Genomic DNA, 26967 nt, shown 5'->3' on the forward strand with positions numbered 1-26967 from the left:
GTCTCCTTCTGTGTTCATGTGCACAGAAGCACTTATGCTGTACTGCACTAGTTTGAGGGTTTGTAAAAATGAAAAAACTCTATTAAATGTGTATTTAAAATAAGCTCGTAAAGTACAAGTTCAAACTCAGAGTGTAAATTTGGGTCAGGATGCACAAATCCATTTCCTGAGGTACACAATAGGGTTGAATTTTCATATCTCTTGGGGATCTAGGGAATCATTTCTTGGGAATCTAGGGAATCATTTTCCTCGTATGTATCCAGTCCGTTCACCTTATCAAATTGCAGTTCTTAATAGAAGCAATGATTACTTCTACTTAGTCCTTAGCAGCGACCACCAATTAGGTAATCTGTCCCTTAAAGCCCTAAATCTGGTTTGCATTTAGATTAATTAGTCATTCGTCAGAATTGTGTGTACAGAGATGTTTGGAAAGGATGTTTTTTAATTCTGTTGTTTCATATGGGACACAACCCAAAACAGAGCATCAAGATCAATTAATGGTAACATGTATGTAAACGTCATATGTAACCCAAAGACTCCATGGTACTCCTCAATATGAGCCCTGAAAGTCCTGGATGCACCCTCTTCATCCTTTTCCAAACATGTTTGTTGGGAATAGGGGGAGGTGGTTAATCTCAATTTTAAAAACTATTTCATTGGGAATATAAAACTGGCTACAATAAAAGAACAAGCCATTTCTCACCTGTTTTCCCTCCTGCGAAAGCTGTGACCACTGAGTGCCCAGCAACTTTGTGATCTCTGTAAAAGGGAGATCCGGATGTTCAATTTTTAGCTTGGCTCTCTGTTCATTCAGGAATAACACATACCTGTCAGGCAGTTACAAGAGATTAAAGGAACAAATTCTTAAGAGCAGTGCTATCTGGCTTAGTAAATTAAAAATCATATCACAGAAAGAATAAATCTGGTCATATTTTCACAAGGCATTTGAAAGACAACGAAAACGGTGGTTCATCAGAAGACAATCTGACCAGGTTATCCAATTCTTATACCCGAAATACTAACAGTGCAAACGATCCAACTTTGTACATCGAGCACTTCATAAAACATGCTTGCGATGCGCCTATGTAGAAGGTAGTCTATTGTTCATAAATATAAAATATGCATGTTTGGTGATTTTGTAAAATGTTACAGTTGATCAGCGAAGACATTAAGGTTACAGGAGCAACTGATCCACATCACTAATCAGCACTCCATTTTTTAAACTCAATTTAGCTTCAATTTTCATTATAGGTTCTAACGTCACCCTTTTCCCAAATTGCGTGCAGCAAGTTGCTAAGATCGGTGCTCGTGTCCATACTTGCAAATTTAGTGGAGATGTTTGGTATATAGGTGTGGCTAGCTGTTTACCAAAAACATCTAAAAGCACTTGTTCTATTTCCGTTGATTTTAATAATTGTAGGTCCTGATTTGTATGCATAAATGTTTGATCTGTACTGGGAATAGTACTGACAAATGGTGGAGGGTATGTGGATTCGGATTACCAGCATTTTTTCCCAGGAATTGAGTACACACAAATTAGCACCGGTGTCAGAGCAAGCAGTGGGTTCATGCTTTTATCTAATATATTAAAAACAGGGAATGCCAATTCAAAATTCAGGAATACATTGTAGCAAACCTGATCGAATCTACTTGAAAACCAAACAATCATCAAGGATTTATCAATGACTTTGACACTAATGTCACCATTAATTTACAGGGGATGTGATTTTTATCAGGGTGATATAGGTGGCATGCTCACTGTACAATTTAGTGACTGAATGAACAGATGTCAGTACAAGTGGTTACATTGACTGAACTGTCAGCCACCATCAACAATCCATCTCTCAAACATAAATGCATGGATAGTATCACCAGCAACGGACATTCTACATGAAACATTTTCTTACCCTGTGGTAGGAGCCCGTGGTGCGGTAAAATCCTTCGGAGGTTTTCTCTTCTTGCCTTTGGGCCAACCACCTTTTCTCTTCTGAAGTTAAAAGACGTCAGCATCAGGCTGGTGAGATTTATGGCCATCTCAGTTGGCTTGAATACATGTCAATACATGGAGCCATTACTCGACAAAATCTTATTTTCGTTTTTACATAAAATTCAGACTTCAAATTCGGCATATCATTGATTACATCCCTTACAAATTTTATATACATTTATGAAACTATACAGTAAGCATTTTAAAAAAATTAACTCTCAGGCTGTGGGTGATGCTGGCAAATTGCCCTCAACAAGGACTGGCTTGACATGGCAGCTGGTGGAATTTAAATTAGTTAATCTGCCGAAAGACATCTGGACAAGAAAGCTAATCTCAGTAATGGGTGACCATGAAACTATCATTGATTGTTGTAAAATGCATCTGGCTCACTAATGTCCTTTAAGGAGGCAATCTGCAGTGCTTACCAGGTCTGACCTACATATGACTTCAGACCCACAGCAATCTGGTTGACTCTTATCTGCCCTCAAGAAACGGTCCAGCAAGTGACACAGTTGTACCAAACTGCTACAGAAAGGCAGCAGCTCACCACCATCTTCTCAATGGCAATCAGGTATATAGACAACAAATGCTGGCCTCGCCAGTGACGACCACCTCCCATGAAAGAATATAAAAACGAAACACACATCAAGTGACTCCAGGCTCTCAGAAAAAGGCCAAACCTGGTCCGCACGGCAAACTTGCTTCCTTAAAAGGACAGTAAGAACTCTTACAACACCACGTTAAAGTCCAACAGGTTTGTTTCAAACACTAGTTTTCGGAGCACTGCTCCTTCACCTGAGGAAGGAGCAGTGCTCCGAAAGCTAGTGTTTGAAACAAACTTGTTGGACTTCAACCTAGTGTTGTAAGACTTCTTACTGTGCTCACCCCAGTCCAACGCCGGCATCTCCACATCATGGCTACCTTAAAAGGACATTAGTGAAGCAGATGAATTTTACAACAATCCAGAAGTCACATGGTCACCATTACTGATCCTAGCTTTTTATTCCAAATTAACTTGATTTAACTGAAATAAGTTCCTCATCCTTCAAAGGTGAGAACTGAACTCATGTCTCAAGATCACTGGCCTGGACCTCAAAACCCAAAAAACAAGGCCGAGGCGTTCGCAACAATCTTCAGCCAGAAGTGTCGAGTGGATGATCCATCTCGGTCTCCTCCAGAAATCGCCAGCATCACAGATGTCAGTCTTCAGCAAATACGATTCACTCCACGTGATATCAAGAAATTGCTGAAGGCACTTGATACTGCAAAGGCTATTGGTCCTGATAATATTCCGACAATTGTACTGAAGACTTGTGCTCCAGAACTTGCCGCACACCTAGCCAAGTTGTTCCAGTACAACTACAACACTGACATCTATCCAGCAACGTGGGAAATTGCCCAGGTGTGTCCTGTACACAAGAAACAGAACAAATCCAACCCAGGCAATTACTGCCCTATCAGTCTACTCTCCATCATCAGCAAAGTGATGGAAGGACTCATAAACAGTGCTATCAAGCGGCACTTACTCAGCAATAACCTGCTCACGGACACTCAGTTTGGGTTCCGCCAGGGTCACTCAGCTCCTGACCTCATTACAGCCTGGTTGAAACATGGGCAAAAGCATTGAATGCCAGAGGTGAGGTGAGAGTGACTGCCTTTGACATCAAGGCAGCATTTGACCGAGCGTAGCATCAAGAAAACCGAGCGTAGCATCAAGAAAACCGAGCTAAACTGGAGTCAATGGGAGTCAGGGGGGAACTCTCTGCTGGTTGGAGTCATGCCTCGCACAAAGGAAGATGGTTGTGGTGGTTGGAGGTCAATCATCTCAGCTCCAGGACATCACTGCAGGAGTTCCTCAGGGTAGCGTCCTAGGCCCCACCAACTTCAGTTGCTTCATCAATGACCTACCTTCCATCAGAAGGTCAGAAATGGGGATGACTGCATAACGTTGAGCATCATTCGCGACTCCTCAAATAATGAAGCAGTCCGTGTCCAAATGCAGCAAGACCTGAACAATATCCAGGCATGGGCTGACAAGTGGAAAGTTACATTCGCGCCACACAAGTGACAGGCAATGACCATCTCCTACAAGAGAGGATCTAACCATCTCCCCATGACATTTAATGGCATTACCATCGCTGAAACCCCCATAGTCAACATCCTGGGGGCTACCATTGATCAGAAATTGAACTGGACAAGCCACATTAATACTGTGGCTACCAGGGCAGGTCAAAGGCTAGGAATCCTACAGCGAGTAACTCATCTCCTGATCCCCCAAAGCCTGTCCACCATCTACAAGGCACAAGTGTAATGGAATCCTCTCCATTTTCCTGGCTGAGTGCAGCTCCAACAACACTCAAGAAGCTCAACACCATCCAGGACAAAGCAGTCCGCTTGATTGCTCCTCCTGCCACAAACATTCAAACCGTCCACTACCGACAAACAGTGGCAGCCTTGTGTACCATCTACAAGATGCACTGCAGCAACTCACCAAGGTTCCTTAGTCAGTACCTTTCAAACCGATGACCACTACCATCTAGAAGGACAAGAGCAGCAGATATCTGGGAACCGCATCACCTAGAGGTTCCCCTCCAAGTCACTCACCACCCCGACTTGGAGATATATCGCCGTTCCTTCGCTGTCGCTGGGACAAAATCCTGCAACTCCCTCCCTAACAGCACAGTGGGTGTACCTACACCTCAGGGACGACAGCGGTTCAAGAAGGCAACTCACCACCACCTTCTGAAGGGCAACTAGGGATGGGCAATAAATGCTGGCCTAACTAGCAACGCCCACACCCTGCAAATGAATTTTAAATTTAAAAAAAAACATTGTGTGACTTCAGATCCACATGCTACCATTCCCAAAATCCAGGCTTGGTACCAAATAATTATTCCCTGATTTACTCCATCATCTTCCATACATTTTTTAAAATCTTTTTTTTTTAAATTCAGAGTCGACAACTGTTTTTTCCCAATTAAGGGGCAATTTAGTGTGGCCAATTCACCGACCCTGCACATCTTTTTGGGCTGTGGGGGTGAGACCCATGCAGACACGGGAGAATGTACTAAGTTAACATGGTCAGTGACCAGGGGCTGGGATCGAACCCGGGTCCTCAGCGCCATGATGCAGCAGGCTCTTTTTTTAAACCTTGACGGCACCTGGCTTGAGTGGTTTGTTTCTTTCAAAAGTAAAATTAAGGGCATACCCTTGTACTGGCCTAAAATACAGATTATTCAGCAAATCGTGGCCATACCTACCTACCAGAAAAAAAAGCTTTTTCACAGAACATGTTGTTGTACAGCAGCCTTAAAAAGGTACCAGCAACGTAAGATACCAGGGCAAGTATTAAAGTTTAGACTGCGTATTTGAATAATTGATCATGTCTAGCGAGCTAAAGCACAGTAATTCCATCGAGCATTTTTCACTATCACTTTGTGCAAAGAGTGACACTGAAGCTACTTATGAATGTCAATAGACCTTCAAGGTCAAATTGCTGCTTAAAATCTCACTACCAGAGATTCCGAACTGTGCTGTATGTTCTATTTTTAAAACTATGTCACTTTGAAATGCGGGAAGTGCTGGTAATTTGGCTGAAACAGAAGTTGAAACATTATCACACAGTTACCAGCATTACAAGATCATTTGACATCAAAACCCGTGTTGTAATCGAATGGCAATACTATCAGCTTTCAAATGATCAAGTCATTCTGTGGTGCACAACATCTTTCCTTAACTTAGCCAGTGTTCGTACTGCATTGAGCAATTCCTTTTCTGCTACCTAGCTTAATTCACAGCGTGCACCAGAAACAGATGTTTTTCAGATCTCACAACAGATCAGAGGCAAAGCTGAAAATAGGGTTTGACATCAACCGCAGATTCTTCTGCTTAGACTGTTCTGCTTTTACGCCGATTGTCATTTTTTCATCAGCAATTTCACATTCTCAGTCTGGGTCGAAAAATATAGGTTGGTATTTTGGACAAGCCAAGTGAAATGAAATGAAATGAAAACCGCTTATTGTCACAAGTAGGCTTCAAATGAAGTTACTGTGAAAAGCCCCTAGTCGGCACATTCCGGTGCCTGTTCGGGGAGGCTGGTACGGGAACTGAACCATGCTGCTGGCCTGCCTTGGTCTGCAGATGCAGTATAATGTGGATAAATGTGAGGCATCTACTTTGGGAGCAAAAACAGGAGAACAGATCATCTGAATGGCTATAAATTGAGACAGAGGGATGTGCAGCGAGTCCTGGGCGTCTTCGTACACCAGTTGCTGAAGGTAGCATGCAGGTGCAGCAGGCGTTAAAAAAGGCAAATGCATGCTGGCCTTCACAGCGAGAGTACAGGAGCAGGGATGTCTTGCTGCTATTATACACGGTCTTGGTGAGACCACATCTGGAATATTATGTGCAGTTTTGATCTCCTTATCTGAGGAAGGATGTTCCTGCTATCGAGGGAGTGCAGCAAAGGTTTACCAGACTGATTCCTGGGATTGAGAGTCAGTTAGTATTGTATTTGCTGGTGTTCAGAAAAATGAGGGGGGGAAGCTTATAGAAACCTATAAAATTCTAACAAGACTAGACAAGGTGGATGCAGGAATGATGTTCCCAATGGTGGTCATATTCCGAGGATACGGGGTAGACCATTTAGGAAGGAGATGAAACTTCTTCACCCAGAGAGTAGTAACCTGTGAAATTCGTTACCCCAGAAAGTAGTTGAGGCCAAAACATTGTATGCTTTCAAGAAGGAGTTAGATGTAGCTCTTAGGGCGAAAGAGATGAAAGAATATGGAGAGGAAGACGGGATCACGCTATTGAGTTGGATGATCAGCCTTGATCATAATGAGTGGCCGAGCAGGCTCCTATTTTCTATGTTTGTGTGTGTGTGGAGATTTACCTGGCAGCAATGTTTAGGTATTGCTGGAAGCCGACCAACATTAATGAGCATCTAACGGGAGCTAAAAGGTTATGGATACAAGTCTCGCTACACAGTGGCTTGAGCACAAAAATTAGGTTGACACTTCAGTGTGGCACCATTGGACATAAAAGAGCTGCCCTCTCCGCTGAACTCAAAAGAAACTACATGATTTAGCTGAAGGGAGGGGGAAAGAGACTATAATTAATTTGAGAAAGAGCGCAACCATCATTATTTTGAGAAAGAGCATGGAGAGTGTCCTGTACAATATTCAGTCCTCAACTAACTAAAATCAAATTCTCTGTGGTGTGCAAATTGGCTGCCATGTTTCACACATGACAGCGACGGCACTTCAACAGTATTTCATTAGCTGTCACGTTCTTTGGGACACACCGAGGTCATGACAATGCCTTCATTATAGTGGCAGGAACTTCATACGGGAGTACTTAGAATACCTCAAATACCTAACATTTATCTTCACCGCAGAAGCTAAATTACAATTTCACTGCTTCAACACCATACAAGTTAGTGACCAATATACTTTGAGTTAACTCAAGCAAGTAGCTAGTGATACAATGCTTTCCATTCTTAATAGAAGAATCTTCATAAGCTAGAAATCAAAATTGCCACAAGGTGGCATAAGAAGCAATTTCTACAATGGGGAAACCTAGTTTCTTGGTTCAAACGTGAGGTTACAAATAAATGCAAAAGGCAGCAAAATAAAGTACAACATAATTCTCTTGAATCCGAGTGAATAAGAAGGAAATAGAACCACTCAACCCACCCAAGTCCTATAACTAACCAGCCTCCTCCTCACTAAGTTTAACCAAACTACTAAAATTTTCTTCGCAATCTGCACATGACCCAGCATGTAGAAGACATGCTGCACCAAATGTTGCCTCACCTGTAGGTTTATTTCCTAATATAAGTAACTCCCTTTATAAAAGCATGATCTTGATAGAAGAAAGATGCAACTAGAGACACTAATTAAGAGGGAAGAGGTGGCTGTGATCCTCCCCCATTCCCACCTTGAATTCTGATGTGCAGCCCATCAGTGCGGAGAGCTTGATATTTAGCTTATTTGAAAATTGAACCTACCATAAAAAGAGAATTTTACTTCATCATCATTCGAGTAAATTTGGTAATTCTTGCCGATAAGCAGCAATCAAATTGACAAATTTCATCCACACAAAAATATCAAAAGCAGAAACCACGGTGATTCATGCATTTGGTTTACCAAGATAACAATGCAATTTATAAATAGATGCACAACACAATCAGAGGTTTAAGTTTAGCAAAATCTAAACACTGTTACAACTATTTTCACTTTAATTACACATTATGAAATTAGCAAAACAATTGGTAACATTACTCTTACACTCTTTCAATCCAATTCACTTTCACCCCCAACTATAATTTTAGCATTTAAAATTTTATAACAACACACATAATTATCAGCACTTATTCACACACCTCTGCCAATGCACACAAACATCACATCAACAGACTGGAACTTATAATTACAAAGATTACAAACATTCTAAAATGTCAAGCCCATGTCAATTAAACTTGCTTCTCAAATTCTACTTCAGATAGAACTATTCTATCCGTTTGATCACTTCCCCCTGTTTTCCGCCCCCCCCCCCCCCAACCTCAACCTGCTCCCCATCCCTCCTTCCCGCTATCACCCTTCCCTAATTCAACCCTCCTGTTCCACCTAACGTAGTTAATAAGCTTTGGCCAAACCAGTTTTGCATGTTTTGGGATATAACCATAACTGGAAAAATTGACACACCCAAAATGCAAACTGATGCAGTAGCAAAAGAACCTCATCCTAAAATCAGTGTTTACTCCCAAAATTAAAAAAAATTATTTACTCTCTTTGCTAATACAATCATCAGACTATTTGAAAAATCCAAGCAACCTTCCTTATTTAAAGCATTCAAGGGTTTAAAAAAAAAAGAATGTGGGCTTTTCTGGCTAGGCCAACACTTATTGATCTCTAATTGCCTTTGAGTAGGTAGTTGGCGAGCTGCCTTCTCGAACTGATGCAGTCCATATGGAATAGGTACTCCCACAGTAGTTAGGGAGGGAGTTCCAGCGACAGTGAAGGAATAGCGACATAATTCCAAGTCAGGATGGCGAGTGACTTGGAGAGGAACTTCCAGGTGGTCCCATGTGTCTGCTGCCCTTGTCCTTCTAGATGGTAATGGCTTGGATTTGGAATGTTCTGTCTTAGGAGCCTTGGTGAGTTCCTGCAGTGCATCTTGCATTGCTGCTACTGTGCATCAGTAGTGGAGGGAGTGAATGTTTGTGGATAGGATGCCAATCAAGCGAAGTGCTTGGTCTTGGATGGTGTCAAGCACCTTGAGTATTGATGGAGCTGCACTCATCCAGACAAGTGGACAGTATTCCATCACACGCCTGACTTGCGCCTTGTGCATGATGGACAGACTCTGGGGAATCAGAAGATGAGTTATTTACCGCAGGATTCCTAGCCGTTCTTGTAGCCACAGTATTTACATGGCTAGTCCAATTCAGTTTCTGATCAATGATCACCCCAAAGATGTTGATAGTAGGGGATTCAGCAATGGTAATGCCATTGGATGTCAAGGGACGATGGTTAGATTCTCTCTTATTGGAGATGTTCATTGCCTGGGACTTGTCTGGCACGGGGAGAATGTGTGAACTCCACACGGGGTTGGGATCGAACCTGGGACCTCGGAGCCGTGAGGCAGCAGTGCTAAACAACACAAGAAGTTATGACTATTATGGGTGATACGGTGGCAGTGTTTAGCAATGCTGCCTCACAGCTCCAGGAGAAAAAAAGAATTGGATACTCTAAATTTATTTTTAAAACATTCTTGCGTTGAACAGAAAATGCAATTCGTAGGACTTCATTGCTGCAGTCAGCCCCATTCCCCCTTCTCCCATTCACTAGGGACCGTTTTTGATGGTATGACTTTAGGATATCCTGGAGTGTTTTTTTTTCAACTTTTTACCTCTCAAATAGTTCATCAAAATAAATGCCTCCTTTTTATTTAAACATACTTTGAATTAAGTTGATCTGTTTGCTAACATTTGACACCTTTAGTGCAATTTAAACAATCATTCCCTTTATTGTCCTCTCATGTCTACTCCGGATATGAACAAGCTATGGGGAGCTATATAAACAAAGACACAGCACTAATAAAAAACATGTTATCATCATGTGCAAGATTGCCATTTCCATCAATGTCATGTCAACTCAAGGTACTATTTTAAATTAAAATAGAAGTTCATAAGAAACAGATATTTCATTTTATTTTAAATTAGGAATCTGAAAAAAAAAATCAATTACTTCGCTTTGGGAAGCTTACCCTAAACTCTGTAACATCTACTAATATCACCAATTCTGCATAAATACCTTTGGTTCATCATTTTCCACTTCCTTTGTACCAGTGCTGCCTTCTCCTTGTCCCTCCAGAATAACATTTTGCAGACGTTGTGATCCTGCATCCAATGGATGAATCTGAAGCAGTGGATTGCCAGTTGAAAGAGCACTAACACCATCTTGATGCAGCAAGGACTGCGGAGACACTGAAACACATTGTTAAAACATACACATTGTGAAATACCTACATTAAAATGCTTTGCACATACTTCCATCATTTTCAGTTATCAAAGTGAAACAGTAGCAAATCAGAGTAAGTAGGGAACATAAAGCAGTGAAACTAGCTCGCAAACTGGTAAAGAAAAAATGTTATCAAAACAGCTAATGTGGAATGACCAAACACGATACCAGTAAAAAAGATTAAGAAAAAAAAGCGAATCAATTAAACTACATGTCACAAAAAAAATAAAACAATCTCCATTGGTCTTGGAAATTTTAGTTATTCAAATTTGCAACGTACTTGAAAAGCCACAGCCTTCTCCAGAGGTCTGGACTTGAACTTAAATCATCTTTGCTCTCAGCTGAGAGAGACAGTGTTTACTGGAAGTAAATCCTACAGCTCGATCAATTGTCTGTTTATTACTCTTCAACTTAATTGTTTTTCTACAACTGTTGAATGGCTAAGACAAAGTTCAAAAGTATCATTCAGGTAAAGTTTACATTGAGTGTTCAACATAGGAACTGTACATGGGGGAAGGATGAGAGTGAGTAGTCAAACCTAGAGGCAACAAACGAATGGATGAGGGTTTGAGAAGATGAGTTGAGGCAGGGACAGAGAGGGGCAATGCTAGAGGTGGGAAAAGGCATCCGTAGTGATGGCACGCATATGTGGCTGGGATCTTAGCCTGGGGTCAAATACAACACCAAGATTGTGAACAGTTTGCTCCAATTTCAGACTGTTCGCAGGAAAAGGGATGCAATCGGTGGCTGGAAACAGCTATTCTCATATTTATACTTTTGACATTATTGAGTTTTTAAAATATTGATTCCACTCTTTTTCAGATAATAGCCAATGTTTCATATGTCATTTTCAGGGCTGAAAAAGTGGGTTGGTGCAGATGGGAAAATTGATCTACAAAGTGCCACCAGTAGCACGCAAGAAAACAAAGATGGAGGTGACAAATTTAAGAAAGGTCACCCTCATGCAATATTTTTGGTCCGGGGTTGGGTTTGGTCCAACATTTGAAAGCGCAGGGAGCAGGAAAAGCACCATAATTTAATTGGAGAAGACGTGAGCAAGCATGTAAGACAGATCTGTGCGGAGCTGCTCCTCCAATCACAGATTCCGAATCTCCCATGTCCCTGCTCCTCCAATAACAGGGCAGCATGGTAGCATTGTGGATAGCACAATTGCTTCACAGCTCCAGGGTCCCAGGTTCGATTCCGGCTTGGGTCACTGTCTATGCGGAGTCTGCACATCCTCCCCGTGTGTGCGTGGGTTTCCTCTGGGTGCTCCGGTTTCCTCCCAGTCCAAAGATGTGCAGATTAGGTGGATTGGCCATGATAAAATTGCCCTTCGTGTCCAAAATTGCCCTTAGTGTTGGGTGGGGTTACTGGGTTATGGGGATAGGGTGGAGGTGTTGACCTTGGGTAGGGTGCTCTTTCCAAGAGCCGGTACAGACTCGATGGGCCGAATGGCCTCCTTCTGCACTGTAAATTCTATGACAAGAATAACAGGCTCCCTCCCTCCTGCTCTTGCTACTTCTCTGGAGACAGAAGTTGTGGTTGGAGGAGCAGCAAAAGCAGGAAGTAAGGAACCCGTCATTGGAGCAACTATCTTCGAAGATGGCCCTTTTGACTCAAAGTTTCTCCAATCTCCGGGGCCACGACGATAAGCTGGAGTCAAACTTTAGATATCCTTTAGGACAGGGATGGATCCTCAGAGAAAAGAAAAAGGATAGAGGTTGCCAGAATCTTAGAAAGGTAGCCAGGAACAGGCTCAGAAGACCACGAATAAGAGCAGCAGCCAGAAGAGGTCAATCATTTTAATTTTGTGTGGTGCGGGTGGGGAGGCAATGGGAAATAAGAGAGCCATGCAGATTGATTTTGTCTTTTACTAATTTATCTAATTAGTAAAAGTATCTAAACTGCTTATGCCTGTTTGACTTCTGTTTCATTGTATCAAATAGTTAGAATTTGAGATTAATCTGACCTTAGTTTATTATAAATTGGGAATTGTATTTTGGTGATCAACAGAGATTTTTGGGATGGTATGGCAGACAACCTTAATTCATGGCGGTGACAGCTTGCCTCCTGTTACTGAAGCACAATGAGCATAATCCAGCAATGTCATGTTCTGTTGTTAGCATGGATTTCATCTTGCGCGTTGAAGTGCTACGGTTACTTTGGTGTCATTGTTAGCATATCTGCACACCCACATACTTTTTTCTTACTCTTTGGGAAATAGTGGAGTAAGTGGTGGAAGGATTTCTGAGCTGATTATCAGCCCCTTAACCACAATGGGCTGATAATCCTTCTGTGGGCAACGAGTCCTAGCGTTGGACTCAAACCTGAAGTTTCAGGTCCAGCAGTAGGGGAGCTACCATTGTGTCAGAAACCTCAGGTTACTTTGGTGATTTCATACAAATTTTTTGGGCCACAGTCTTGAAAGTAATACAAGGTAAATAAAGGGGAAACATGATATTGAAAGAGTACCTTGAGGAGCAAGAGATGTAATGACAAACATAAAAATGTCAGCAAACCATTTTTTAAAATCTTACAAATAGTTTGCATAATAGTGAACTTGACTTTTCTCTTGAGCAAAAATCATTAATATTTACTCAGTATTTTAATTAACATTGAAACTTCCATTTCAATCATAACTGCTGTTACACACTTCCCATGTTTTCTCTGTTCTGTTTTTGAATCACTTTTGCACAAAATTGCCAAATAAAGGTGTTAATTTTCAAGGTGTTCAAAATCCAGCATTGCCACATGGTTAGCTGATTTTTTTATCTGATTTAATTCTTGGCTTGAGATTAGATGAGCTGCTATGTGTGGTAGTCTTTTAGTCTGATATTTATGCTACCTTGTCTCAGGAAGAAAACCCTGAAAAACATTCAACACAAATAAAGAAGTGTTATGGGCCAGGTTTAGAAAACGCCAAAGTATATTATGGAGTTCACTTGACCTATAACTGTTTATTGATTTTGATTACGATGAGCACAAGAGCCTGCCTTTCAGGTGTTATTCAACAGAAATCTTAAATGCTTTTCATCAAAAAACAAGCTTTATTCTATGAATTTAGTTAACATTTGTAATAACACACAGTGAGAATTTTTATCAACTACAAACATATAGACCCCACACAGCTACAGTAATCAATGTATAACCCTTAGTGAATTCTCCCTTTAACTGTTCCAAATCAGTAACAAAATCCAAGTAAAACCAGAAACCTCTTTTCAAAGGTGTAGCCCAGTACATGGCCTTCTTACTGGTATCAGACGTGTTAGTGATACTCTGTTCCCCTTTTCAAACAGCAGGTTTGAATTCCTTCCTGAAAGCAATTATCTCTTTTAAGTTATCAAGTAGTCTGGAAACAGCTTTTAAAATGAAGATAAACACTTCTTTCAACCTGTGCAGTTCAAAACCAGTCCAAACTCAAAGCGAAAGTAAAACCAACTCCCAGAGCCACAGCCCAGCTGCACCCACACAATGACATCACTGAAGCCATGTGATAAGACAAAAACATTTCTTAAAGGGAAACTCCCATGACAGAAGATAATGCTATTACGTGACTGTATAACCTAATGAAGGAGTTAGTGAGAACAAAAAAAGGAGTACGTGAAAATCAAACAGCAACCCCCCAAAAAAATCAAAAAGTAGCCCCTTGAGAAAATCTCAGAAACAGCCCTCAGGGGTGGGAATAATATTTTGACCCCACGTTTATTTTCTCCTTATTATACGTTATAAACTGAAGTCTTTCTTTGTAGGTTCAATAATTCAATGCTAAAAACTGTGCAATACACATTTTTAGATTAAGACAATGTAGCATGTTGAAGCACCAGTAAACTAGAACAATGGCTGATACCAGTTTTCCTCTACACTAATTTTCCAATTTCACCAACCAATTACAGGTAATCGCATTCTTCCACTGTTGTAAACGTCAGATGCTTTATAGATATGTTAATTGTTCCTCTGAACTTTCTTCTTGTGTTAAGTGCCATTCTGTACATTCTCCTTCCGTACTATATTCAATTCACCAGGTCCCAATCTAAACCATTCACTCCTTGGACATCAATGCGGTCAAACTTTGTGTCAGATTTTCCGTTGTCCTAACGAATTGCACAGTGGAATCTTTTACATCTGCTTGAAAGGGATTCAAAAGATCGCATAGGACAGTGCAGCATTTGTCAGCATTACAGTGTAGCACTAGTCTAGATTGTGTGTTCACAGAGTGTGGCTCAAATCCATGACTTTCTGATTCAGAGATTAAGAATGCATCCGCTGCACTTCAGAAGCACTTTTGTGGTTGACCATGCCGTGACGTTTAATCAATTCCTTGACGTAATAATTTACAGGCTTGGCACTAGACTAGTTAGCGAATAAACTGAAACATTTACTGTGAACTTATTTCCCCACCCCAGGGCAGAGTAAAACCACATTGATGTAAAGTATATCGCCAGCAACTCTACATGAGACTATTACCTGCAGTCTGCAGTTCCAAATTTACATCCGAATTCAGCTGGCCAACATAAGACAATGTACCTCCATTAGCATCTGTAGTCACACACACTATTCTGAAATTAATAAAAATTGCAGTCAAAACAAGCCCCAGGAAGGAAAAGCAAACTTAAGAGCACTCATTATTCTGTTATTCAAAACACAAAGCAAATCTTTGTCAACAATTCTCATGTGCTAACACAGCCTTTAAAAAAACATCAAAAATGATAAAAAGGTTGGACTCATCTTAGCTGTGACATAAAATAGGGCAATTAAAGCAAATAAAATAACATTTGCTTCAGTGTTGAAACAGAAATCAATTTACCAGAGTTTTTCAAAATTCCTTTATCAGAGTTACACAGCCAGAGCTCAGAGTGTGGTCAGGGGCAAACCCCTAATCCATCTCCTTGCCTGCTCCAAAAACCAATTCAAATTGAATCCAATTCATGGTCCCCACAAGAGACATAGCAGATCCAGGGATTACACCTGACCTCACGCTCAATCTTAGCCAAAAAGCTGAGAAGCGATGATTTACCAGAGTTGGTAGCCGAGTTCACAACCTCACTCCCTCTCTAACCCCCTTACATTTCCTTAGGTTAATTTTGTATCTGAAACTTTTTGAAATTATTCAACTCTGAGCAAAATTGAGATTCATTTTTATGGGCACCCCTTTCCTGGCTGTCTTAAATCAAGTCAGTGTAATAATTTTTACAACAGGATCCTAGACTCAATGCTGGAAAAGATATCAAGAGAACGAGTTCCATTGGAACCTTTTGGAAGCCACTCCTCAGGAATGCAGGAGAACCAAATAATACATGAAATCAGAGCCAAGACCTTTCAGTGTAAAATTCAAGCTGGTAGATCTGGAAAAATGTTCTCGATCAATTTTTAAAAAAAAATGTTTATGTAAGGTTTCTTTTAAGCTTTTTGATGTCCTTTTTTGGAAGAGGTAAAAATCACTGGCCACATAATAGCTCCATTACATTGCAACATTAGGATCACTCAAACATTGAAATAAAAACAATCAGAAAATGATACAGCTAAGTGATTGGAATAACAGCAGCTACAAGAAATTGTCTATGCTGTAGGAAATTATCAACTTCATCCAGATATCCAAATAATGCCGTTCTTTGGTATCTAGGGCAGTACTTCAGGAGCACTTTGGTATTTCTAGTGTGCACAAGCTGTGAAAATGAAAATAGTATCAATTTTTATTTTGCTTTCTTTTATTTTATAAAATCGAAATAACTTTCTCATTAATTTTCTGTTTGCATTCCAGCAGGGCCACTTGGTTCCAGACCTCACCACAGCCTTGGCTCAAATATTGACAAAAAGAGCTGAATTTCAGAGGTGAGGGCAGAGTGATTACCCTCAAAATGGTATTAATCGGTGTCTGGCATCAAGGAGCCTTAGTAAAATTCACGTCAGTGAGAATTAAGAGGGAAAACTCTTTAGCACAAAGTAAGATATCTGCGATTGTTAACGGCTAATCATCTCAGCCCAAGACATCAATACAGGAGTTCCCCAGGGTTGTCTCCAGACACAACTTCTTCAGCAGTTTCAATGACCTTCCCGCCACCATAGGGTCAGAAGTAAGGATGTTACATGATGATTGCACAGTGCTAGTTCACATTCCAAACTCTTCAGATATTGAAGCAGTCCATGCCTGCATGCAGCAAGACTCAGGCAACATTTGGATTTGGCTGATTGGTGTAAGTAACATGCACACACTGCCAAGCAATTACAATCTCCAAAAAGAGTGAAGTTAATGATTTTCCTTTGACACTTAGTGCCATTTCCATCACTGAACCCATACTAACATCCTGGGGTTACCATTGACCAGAAACTTAATTGGGACAGGTCAAGAGGGTGGGAATCCTGAGATGAGCAACTCGCTTTCTGACACCCAAAGACCATATGCCATCGACAAGGCACAAGTCAGGAGGAATATTCTCCACTTCTTGGATCAGTGAAGCTTCAACAACATTCAAAAACTTTGACAGATTGCAATAGAAAGCAGTCTGCTTGATCGGCATCTCATCCACCACCTTAAACATTCATTCCCCCCCACTGCCGGCATACATTGGCAGCACGTATACCATCTACAAAATGCATCGAAGCACTCTGCCAGAGCACCTTCGATAGTACTTATGAAACCTGCAAACTTGACCAACTGGAAGAACAAGGGCAGCAGACATGTGGGAATGTCAACAACTGCAGGTTTTCCTCCGAGTCTTACACAATTCTAATTTGGAAATATATCACCACACCTTCACAGTCAGTGGGTCAAAATGATCAAACTCCCTCCTAACAGCACTGTATGCATATCCAAACTACGTGTACTGAGCGTCAGTTCACCACTTTCTCAAAGACAATTATGGTGGGCAATAAACGATTTGAGTTGCCAGCAGTGCTCACATTCTAAGATCAAATGTAAAAAATTACTTCCACTTGCACTTTCAGAACCAGAGTATTTGGGTATGAAACCGGGTGCATGCACAATGTCTCTTCATCCTGGGCTGACTGACATCAATTTGTCAGGTACAAATCAAATGCACATTTGAAGGTTTATTTAATAAAGCAAAATACTGCAGAAGCTGGAAATCTGAAATAAAAACAGAAAATGCTGAAGACACTGAGGAAAGGTGAACATTTCACGACGCTGACTTTTCATCACAACTGGGAGGTTCTTAAAAGATTAGCAGGAGAAATAGAAAATAGGTGGAGGGAAAAAATTAAAGGAGAAAAATTATTTCAAGCTATTTTTATGCAACTTGTCTTCATTCTCAAGGCTTTCTTACAGCAAAAATACAGTTACTTGGCTATTAACATCACAAAAAGCCCCAAGGTTTGGGTGGTGAAATGAAGTTGGGTGGGGTGGAAGGAATTAGAATCTAGGCATCCAGAATTAACTTGGAGAAAAGTTCAGGAAAAAGACTTGTTGACCCTCCATTAATGCAATGAAATACTAATTTAAATAAAACCAAACTGCATCTCAACTGTGGCAACCAATTTATCCTGCAAGGCAGAGAGCTTGGAATTGCATTGTGTTTTTGTATTCTATTGATGTATTTTCTGTTAGTGATTGTACCTTGTTGATTTGAAGCCTTGTGTGATTGCATACCGTCTACGAAGTCAACACAATTTCCAAACTGTACCTCTCATCCTTGGCCAATGTGCCTCCCTTGATGGGGAAAAAAATGCAAAGTTTTAGAATTCATCAATAAATTCTAAAACTTATTTTTCTCTATCAAAAAAGTTGCACTGGAGAGATTTTGCTGCACATATATATGCATAAATATCCTAACCATCTTTTGCTATGCAGAATTAGACTAAATATAAATCTCTGTTGTATGGAAATGTATTTGGTGAAAATGTTTATCAACAGAAAGATTTTTAAAAAGGCAATTACATTTGGGAGTGCAAGTTGAGGTGATCTGTTTTGCTTAGAAAAATAGCAGAATTCTCATGATTGTGTAGGGAGTTGATATAGCAGCATGCATGAACTGCTTAGAGACATATAACAATTATTTTAATGAGAAATTACTATTTTTTTAAAACCAGCTTGTTTAAGATATGTGCAAAGAACAAATGATGAAGGTGCAGAGTTAAATACTGAATTCAGAAGGCCTGTGAAATTCAAAATTTGGCTGCCATTGATGAATATCAATAATTAATTCTCACGATTCCTTACTTCAGTTTCCCCACGAGAATATAAACGAGAAAAGCAAAAATATGCAGCCCCAAAACGTTTACATTTTCAGTTGCACTAAAACAATCTAAACACATTAGCATCCAATTCGTACAAAATTGTACTGTAAAAATGTATTCAAAGAGCAGATGAAACTTAGACACAGCAGCCAATTGCTGTTCATCTTGAAGCACAAAAACACCAAATATGATGAATGATGATTTGATTTATCCGCCAGTTTCTCGGGTTAATATTCTTCCCCACACAAACCTAAACAGAACAATGGATGCATTATTCCTGGAAATATTCCAGAATGATTTTGATATCATGCATCTGAAAGAAAATATTGTATTAGATGCTGCAGTATCAGCAAGAATTACTTCAGACATTTACCAATGCAAATAAAAATATCCTGACAATGATACATCTGTACTGTCAAAAGATCTTAATTGAGAGAATTTGCAGAAAAGCCAGTGTCAAAGCTTTCCGATGAAAAAGCCAAGTTATAAGCTTCTACACATATAAAGGTATAATACCAATAGGCATGAAAATCTCAACAAGTTTTGAAAAGAAAATCAGCATAAACTACAACTTAATGTAACTTGGGATTCAGCTGTCAAAAGTGGGAGGAAAGTTCAACAGTGTTGTTTGAACCCTGAAGGGTTATGATATATTTCAAACAGTGAGCTATTTTACATAACGCAAACAATTATTTTGTCAACAGGGATTTGACTTAATGCAGCATCAAAAATGTTGTTACTTGGATAAATCATTATAATGCAAAATTTCATGAACACTGGTATTGTATGTCATCAAAGTCAAGGAGTTGCAGCTTCCATGCGAACAAAAATGATGCATGCAATCTACAAAACACCAGTAGAAATTCTATAACCATAAGCACTCCAACAAAAGAAAACAGGATTTTCCTCAGGATAGCTTGGGATATACAGGAAAAGAAAAAACACAGGTCATGCCAGTGGTATCTATCTCATCCTCATCTATCTTCTTTTAACTCCTCAGCATAACCTGCTATTATCGTCTCCTTTTATATGGTTAACTAGCTTTGCCTTCCACACACCTACCAGTATATTATTTGTCTCAACCACTCCCTATAGCAACAAATCCCATGCTCTGACCACTCTCCAGATAAAGAAGATTCTTCTGAATTCCCTATTTGATTTCTGAGTGACCACTTTATATCAATGGCAACCAATTTTGCTCTTCCCCACAAGTGGAAACACTGTGGGAGCTCCATTAAAATCTTTCATAATTTTAACGATTTCTATTAGGTCACTTCTCTCCAAGAGACCCAGCCTGTTCAACCTTTCATAATCGGTATAACCCCAGTTCTGGCATCATCCTTGTAAATGTTTTCAGCACTCTGTCCAGTCCCTCTATATGCTTTCTTGGATATGGCAACCAGTACTTAAAACAATCCTCCCAAGTGTGATCGAACCAAGGTTTTCTCTGGACTTTACAGAATCTCTCTACTGTTCAATTCTATCCCTCTGGAATTAAACCTTAGTGCTTGGTTGGCTTTTGTTACAGTCTTATGAACAAAGGATCCTATTCTCTAAGTTTGACTATAGGGACCTAATATTTTTCCTCTTTACTTAAATGGAGTTGTATAGTTTCGATTCTCATCTTCTGGTTGCATTTTCGCATGATCAGTCGTCTCCCTGGTAAATACCGAAGCAAAATAATCATCTTGCTTCCAGTGGATCAAATGCTCAGCTATATTTTCCATCCAATTATCATTAACGGTCTGAATTGCAAAATGACATTCCATCAAGACACTGTTGAAAACAACAAATGAATCTAGTTAATAAACTAAGTTTATTTATTCATCACTGTAAACCAAAGGTTTTTGCTCATGTTGCTAACATCACCATCACCAGCTCAGCGGAGATCTGGGTATTTTGCTGACTTTTTTTTCCTGGTATGAAGTCAATTTGCTCAACTTATCTCCAGAATATTAAACATCTGTGGAAACAAACCCCAATTGTCACAATAAACATGATTGCATCCTGAATACATTAGCAAAATCCCAAAACACACCTTCCTCCTGCTTTCCTCCTCCAGGCTCTTTAACCATATATTTGGTCACCCAATCCTAATGTCTCTTTATGTAATTCTGCATTAACCATTTGTCTACCTATGTTCCTATGGAGTACCTTGGAATGTTTTACGGTGTTAAATGAGCTGTATAAAACCATTACCCTCTCACCCTGTTCACCTCCTTGTATTGCCCTTAGCTCCGCTCTCTCCAGTTCATAATAGGAGACAACTCCACTGCCAGATCTGGCTGCACCACAGGTCCTGGTCTTTTTCCGTGTATGACAACTGCACACTGTTCCAGGAAAATCCTAGAATGCAAAGATAGCCCCTGACTTGTCTCTACAGTAAATCGCCTGAAAGCTTTCTCCCATTGTCGCCACCCTCAGTGCTAACATAAAATGTGAACTCCAAAGTGGCCCCCTGTCCAAACCCTGTCACTTCTTTCTCTGGTTTCTTTATCTTACTTTATGCTCTTCCTGGGTTGATCTTGTCCAGGAAATCCATCACTGCTCCCTTGACCCCATGCCACTAAACTGATCATCCAACTCCCCCTCCCGATCCCCACATTAGCTGATTATTGTTAATGGCTTTCTCTCTTTCAGATGTTGTCCATCACTCCTTTAAATCTGCCGCAATCATAAACTCAACTCTACACTCCATTGTCTTAGCAATCTACCATCTCCAATTTTTTCTCCTCCAAAGCCCTTGAACATATCAGCTCCAAAATCCATTCCCAACTTTCCTGCATATCCATGTTTGAATCCTTCCAATCAGATTTCCGATCCTGCTACAGTACCAGTGTCTCTCAAAGTCACAAGTGACTTCCGATGCGACTATGACAAAGGTAAACTGTTCCTCCTCATCCTTCTCAATCTGCCTGCAGCCGGACATGGCTGACGACCCCATTCTCCACCAAACCCTCTCCAATGTCACCCACTGCTCTCAGCTGCTTCTATTCTTATCTATCAAATCAAGTAGAGAATTACTTACAATGGTTTCTCTCCCTATATGTGGACTGTTAACTGTGTACTCCCAAGGAGTAATCAGTCTTAGCCCCTTCCAATTTCTCGTCGGCATGAGTCCTTCAGCAAAAGCTTTTCACGTGCACACTGCTCTACCTCACCATCAACTTTTCCAACTCCCCCACTGCTGCTAAATTTTTTTCTTTTTAAGAAATATGTTTATTCAAATTTTTACATATTTTCAACAACCCCCCCCCCCTTACAGAAAGAAGAAAAACAAAGAACACATAAATAAACATCTTACAACTACAGCCCGAATTCCCCCAATATACAATAAACCCCCCATTAAGCAATAATAAACACAGTAGAAAACACAAAGTACACCCCCCCCCCCTCTGGGTTGCTGTTGCTGACCACCTCCTAACGCTCCGCTAGAAAGTCTAGGTTGTCACCGCCTGAAGAACCCTTGCACAGACCCTCTCAAGGCAAATTTTATCCTCCCCGATTTAATGAACCTTGCCATGTCGCTGATCCAGGCTTCCACGCTTGGGGGCCTCGCATCTTTCCACTGTAGCAGAATCCTCCGCCCGGCTACCAGGGACGCAAAGGCCAGAATACCGGCCTCTTTCACCTACTGCACCCCCGGCTCGTCCGATACCCCAAATAGTGCTAACCCCCAGCTCGGCTTAACCCGGGTGTTCACCACCTTAGACACCGTCCTCGCAATACCCATCCAGAACCCTTCCAGCGCCGGGCACGCCCAGAACATGTGGGTGTGATTTGCTGGGCTCCCCGAGCACCTCCCACACCCGTCTTCCACCCCAAAGAACCTGCTCAGCCTCGCCCCTGTCATATGCGTTCTGTGAAGAACCTTAAATTGAATCAGGCTAAGCCTGGCGCAAGAGGAAGAATTAACCCTACCCAGGGCTTCCGCCCACGCACCCTCGTCTATCTCCTCCCATTTACCCTTTAGCTCCTCCACCGAGGTCTCCTCCTCCTCCTGCATCTCCTGGTAGATCGCCGAGACCCTGCCCCCCCCCCCCCCCCCCCCCCCGAGAGCACCCTATCCTGGATCCTGAGTGCTGGAATTAGTCCTCACTAATAGAGGGCCCAGCAGGTCCATGTACTTCCGGTAAAATTGCACTGGGAACCCATCTGGCCCCGGTGCCTTTCCCGCCTGCATACTCCCCAGCCCTTTAGTCAGCTCCTCCAGCCCTACCGGTGCCCCAAGCCCAGCCACCTGCTCCTCCTCCACCCTTGGGAACCTCAGCCGATCCAAAAATCGATGCATCCCCCCCTCCTCCATCTGGGGCTCAGACCTATACAGCCCCTCATAAAAGTCTCTAAATACACCATTTATTCCCACCGCACTCCGCACCGTGTTCCCCCCTTTATCCCTAACTCCCCCAATCTCCCTCGCTGCCTCCCGCTTCCGAAGCTGGTGTGCCAACATCTGGCTAGCCTTCTCCCCGTACTCATACACCGCCCCTTGCGCTTTCCTCCACTGCACCTCTGCCTTCTTGGTGGTCAACAGGTCGAACTCGGCCTGGAGGCTTCGTCGCTCCTGGAGTAGTCCCTCCTCGGGTACTTCTGCATACCTCCTATCCACCCTTAAAATCGCCCCCACCAATCTCTCCCTCTCTCTCCTCTCCTTCTTCTCCTTGTGGGCCCTAGTGGAGATTCGCACTCCCCTAATCACCACCTCCCAGACCACCCCCACCTGCACCTCCCCATTATCGTTAGCCTCTAGACAGCTTTCAATGCACCTCTGGATCCACCCGCTCACCTCCTCATCCGCCAGCAAGCCATCATCCAGGCGCCACAGCGGGCACCGGTCCCCCTCCTCCCCTAGCTCCAGCTCCACCCAATGTGGGGCATGGTCGGAGATGGCTATGGCCGAATACTCCGTGTCCTCCACCCTCGGGATTAGTGCCCTGCCCATAACAAAGAAGTCTATCCGGGAGTAGGCTTTATGGACGTGGAAAAAAAAGAAAATTCCCTGGCCCCCGGCCTGACAAACCTCCATGGTTCCACTCCTCCCTTCTGGTCCATAAACCCCCTCAGCACCTTGGCCGCCACCGGCCTCTTACCCGTCCTGGACCGGTCCAATGCTGGATCCAGTACCGTGTTGAAGTCCCCCCCCCATTATCAAGCTCCCTAACTCCAGGTCCAGAATCCGGCCCAACATGCGCCGCATAAATCCGGCATCGTCCCAATTTGGGGCATATACATTCACTAATACCACCCGCGCCCCCTGCAGCTTACCACTCACCATCACATACCTACCTCCATTGTCTGCCACGATGTTCAGCACCTCAAACGACACCCGCTTCCCCACCAAAATCGCCACCCCTCAATTCTTTGCGTCCAACCCCGAGTGGAAAACCTGCCCCACCTACCCCTTTCTCAGCCTAACCTGATCTGCCACCCTCAAATGCATCCCCTGGAGCATAACCACATCTGCCTTCCGTCCCTTCAGGTGCGCGAACACCTCTTGACCGGCCCGTTCAGACCTCCCACATTCCAAGTTATCAGCCGGTTCAGGGGGCTTCCCGCCCCTCCCCCCTGCCGATTAGCCATCCCCTTTTCTAGGCCAGCCACGTGCCCACGCCTCCCACACTCTCCATTCCCCCCAGCGGCAGACCCTGGCCCCGACTCTCTCTCCGAGCTCCAGCTCCCCTTTGGCCAATGCAGCAGCAACCCAGTTCCCCTCTCCCCCCCAAACTAGGTCCCCCCCCATAGCTGCGTTGCTCCCCCATACCACTCCCGTAAGTCAGCTGATCCTGCTGACCCCGGCCGCGCGCCGGCACTCCATCGACCCCCCAGTGTGGCGGTCCCCGTCCCCCCCCTGTCCATCAGCGGGCTCTCCTCTCCATCACCGCCCTTCCCCCCGGCCCTGCCCGCTTCCTTCCCTAGCGCGGGAAAAAGCCCGCGCTTTCCATCAAACCGGCCCCGCCCTCTCTGGCGCAGCTCCCTTTTGCGGCCTAATCCCAGCTCCCCCACCTCGGGCCTCCCATCCCCCCAACGGGGCCCCATCCTTCCAACCACCAACGCCCACACTCTCACAAAACCCTCACTTCGAACCATTTCACCCTACCCCACCCAGGACCCAAGGAAACAATACAGAACAGAACATCCCCCAAAGCATAGCAACCACAGTAGCCCCCCGCGACCTCCCCTCACAACCGACCCTCAGTCCGTGTCCAACTTTTCGGCCTGAATAAAGGTCCACGCCTCCTCCGGCGTCTCAAACTAATGGTGCCGGTCCTTAAACATGACCTACAGTCGCGCCGGCTGCAGCATCCCGAATTTCACCCCCTTCCAATGCAGAACCGCCTTAGCCCGATTGTACCATGCCCTCTTCTTGGCCACCTCCATGCTCCAGTCCTGGTATATACGGACCTCTGCATTCTCCCACCTGCTGCTCCGCTCCTTTTTTGCCCATCTTCGGACACACTCCCTGTCCACCAAGTGGTGGAACCGCACCAATACAGCCCGCGGCAGCTCGTTAGACTTGGGCCTCCTCGCCAGGACTCAGTGGGCCCCATCCAGCTCCAGGGGCCTCGGGAAGGCACCCGCGCCCATCACGTGTTCAGCATCGTGACCACATATGCTCCAGCATCCGACCCCTCCACTCCCTCCGGGAGACCCAGAATCCACAGGTTCTTCCTCCTCGACCGATTCTCCACGTCCTCGAACTTCTCCTGCCATTTCTTATGCAGCGCCTCGTGCGCCTCCACCTTCACCGACAGGCCCAATATGTCGTCCTCGTTCTCCGAGGCCTTCTGCCGCACCTCCCGGATCGCCGCCACTTGGGCCTTCTGGGTCTCGACCAGCTTGTCGATCGAAGCCTTCATCGGCTCCAGCACTCTGCTTTCAATTCCGCGAAGCAGCGTTTGAGAAACTCCTGCTGCTCTTGCGACCACTCCGCCCACGCTGCCTGGTCTCCACCCGCCGCCATCTTGGCTTTCCTCCCTTGCACTTTTCGCTGCACCAGAATTACTTTTTTCACCGCTCCACTCCTGGTCCAATCCATACAGTGCCGGGGAAATCGTACAGTCACCTTCCCACACTGGGAACCATTGAACAAGTACCGCTGGGGCCCCTAAAAAGAGCCCAAAGATCCGTTTCTGGCGGGAGCTGCCGAACGTGCGACTTAGCTCAGCATAGCCGCAACCGGAAGCCGCTGCTAAATTATTAGACTGCATGCCCAATATCCAATACTGAATGAGCGGAAATTTTCTAAATAGTCTGTTTGCAACTGTGGTGCAATACTTGACTCCCGAGACTAATAATAATAATCTTTATTGTCACAAATAGGCTTACATTAACACTGCAATGAAGTTACTGTGAAAAATCCCAAGTAGCCACATTCCGGCACCTGTTCTGGTACACAAGAGAGAGAATTCAGAATGTCCAAATTACCTAACAGCATGTCTGTTGGGCTTGAATCGCACTATCCTCAATCTATACCCACTTCCAACTTTCAGCTTATTTGGTGCTAAAAGACACATCCGCGAGTTTATTACTTCTATACTTGATTATCGAACATCCCACATTCCATCCATCATAAACTTGAGGCTATCCAAACCTCTTGTTTCCCCGGTCTTAACTCACACCAAGTACCATTCACCTATCACCCCTGTACTCGCTTGTCCTACTTGGCTCACAGTTGAGCAACATCTTGGATGTTAAAATTCTCGTTTTTGTTTTCAATTCACACCACAGCTTCACCTTCCCCACCTCTGTAATCTCGGCCAGTCACACAATCAACCAGAAAATGTGTTTCTGGCCTCCTGAGCAACCCCAATTTTAATTGCTCCACCACTGATGGCCAGGCCTTCAACTGCTCAAGTCCTAACTCTGAATTCCCTCCCTACACCTCTCTAAATCTTTAAAAAAACCCTCTTTGATTAAAGCTTTCGCTCATCTATGCGCTAATATCTCATTATGTGACCTGGGTTCTAATTTCATTATATAATACATCTGCGAAGCACCTTGGGAGGTTTTTTTCCTTTTTAATAAATTTAGAGTACCAAATTCATTTTTTTCCAATTAAGTGGCAATTTAACATGGCCAATCCACCTACCCTGCCCATCTTTGGGTTGTGGGGGGCAAAACCCACGCAGACACGGGGAGAATGTGCAACCTCCACACGGACAGTGACCCAGGGCCGGGATCGAATTTGGGACGTCAACGCCATCAGTGCTAACCACTGCGCCACCATGCCGCCCATTCCTTGGGAGGTTTTATTATCTTAAA

The 26967-nt window shown here is 43.1% G+C and overlaps 1 protein-coding gene across 6 annotated transcripts in view; it reads right to left on the reverse strand.

Annotated features, from left to right (window-relative positions):
* LOC140408398 (uncharacterized) overlaps positions 1-26967 on the reverse strand; it is a 94244-nt gene that overhangs the window by 62518 nt on the left and 4759 nt on the right. For 4 of the 6 annotated variants that reach the window (XM_072495540.1, XM_072495538.1, XM_072495539.1 and 1 more), the window contains exons 2-5: positions 14980-15071; positions 10306-10478; positions 1908-1987; positions 704-827 (exon numbers count right to left, since the gene is read on the reverse strand). In XM_072495540.1, coding sequence (XP_072351641.1) covers positions 704-827; positions 1908-1987; positions 10306-10478; positions 14980-15071 — 469 coding nt within the window. Of the gene's footprint in view, positions 1-703; positions 828-1907; positions 2044-10305; positions 10479-14979; positions 15072-26967 lie in introns of all 6 variants that reach the window. The other 2 variants (XM_072495541.1, XM_072495543.1) reach the window with 2 other exon arrangements.

Source organism: Scyliorhinus torazame, chromosome 3, assembly GCF_047496885.1.
Source record: "Scyliorhinus torazame isolate Kashiwa2021f chromosome 3, sScyTor2.1, whole genome shotgun sequence".
In the NCBI taxonomy this organism is placed as follows: Eukaryota; Metazoa; Chordata; class Chondrichthyes; order Carcharhiniformes; family Scyliorhinidae; genus Scyliorhinus; species Scyliorhinus torazame.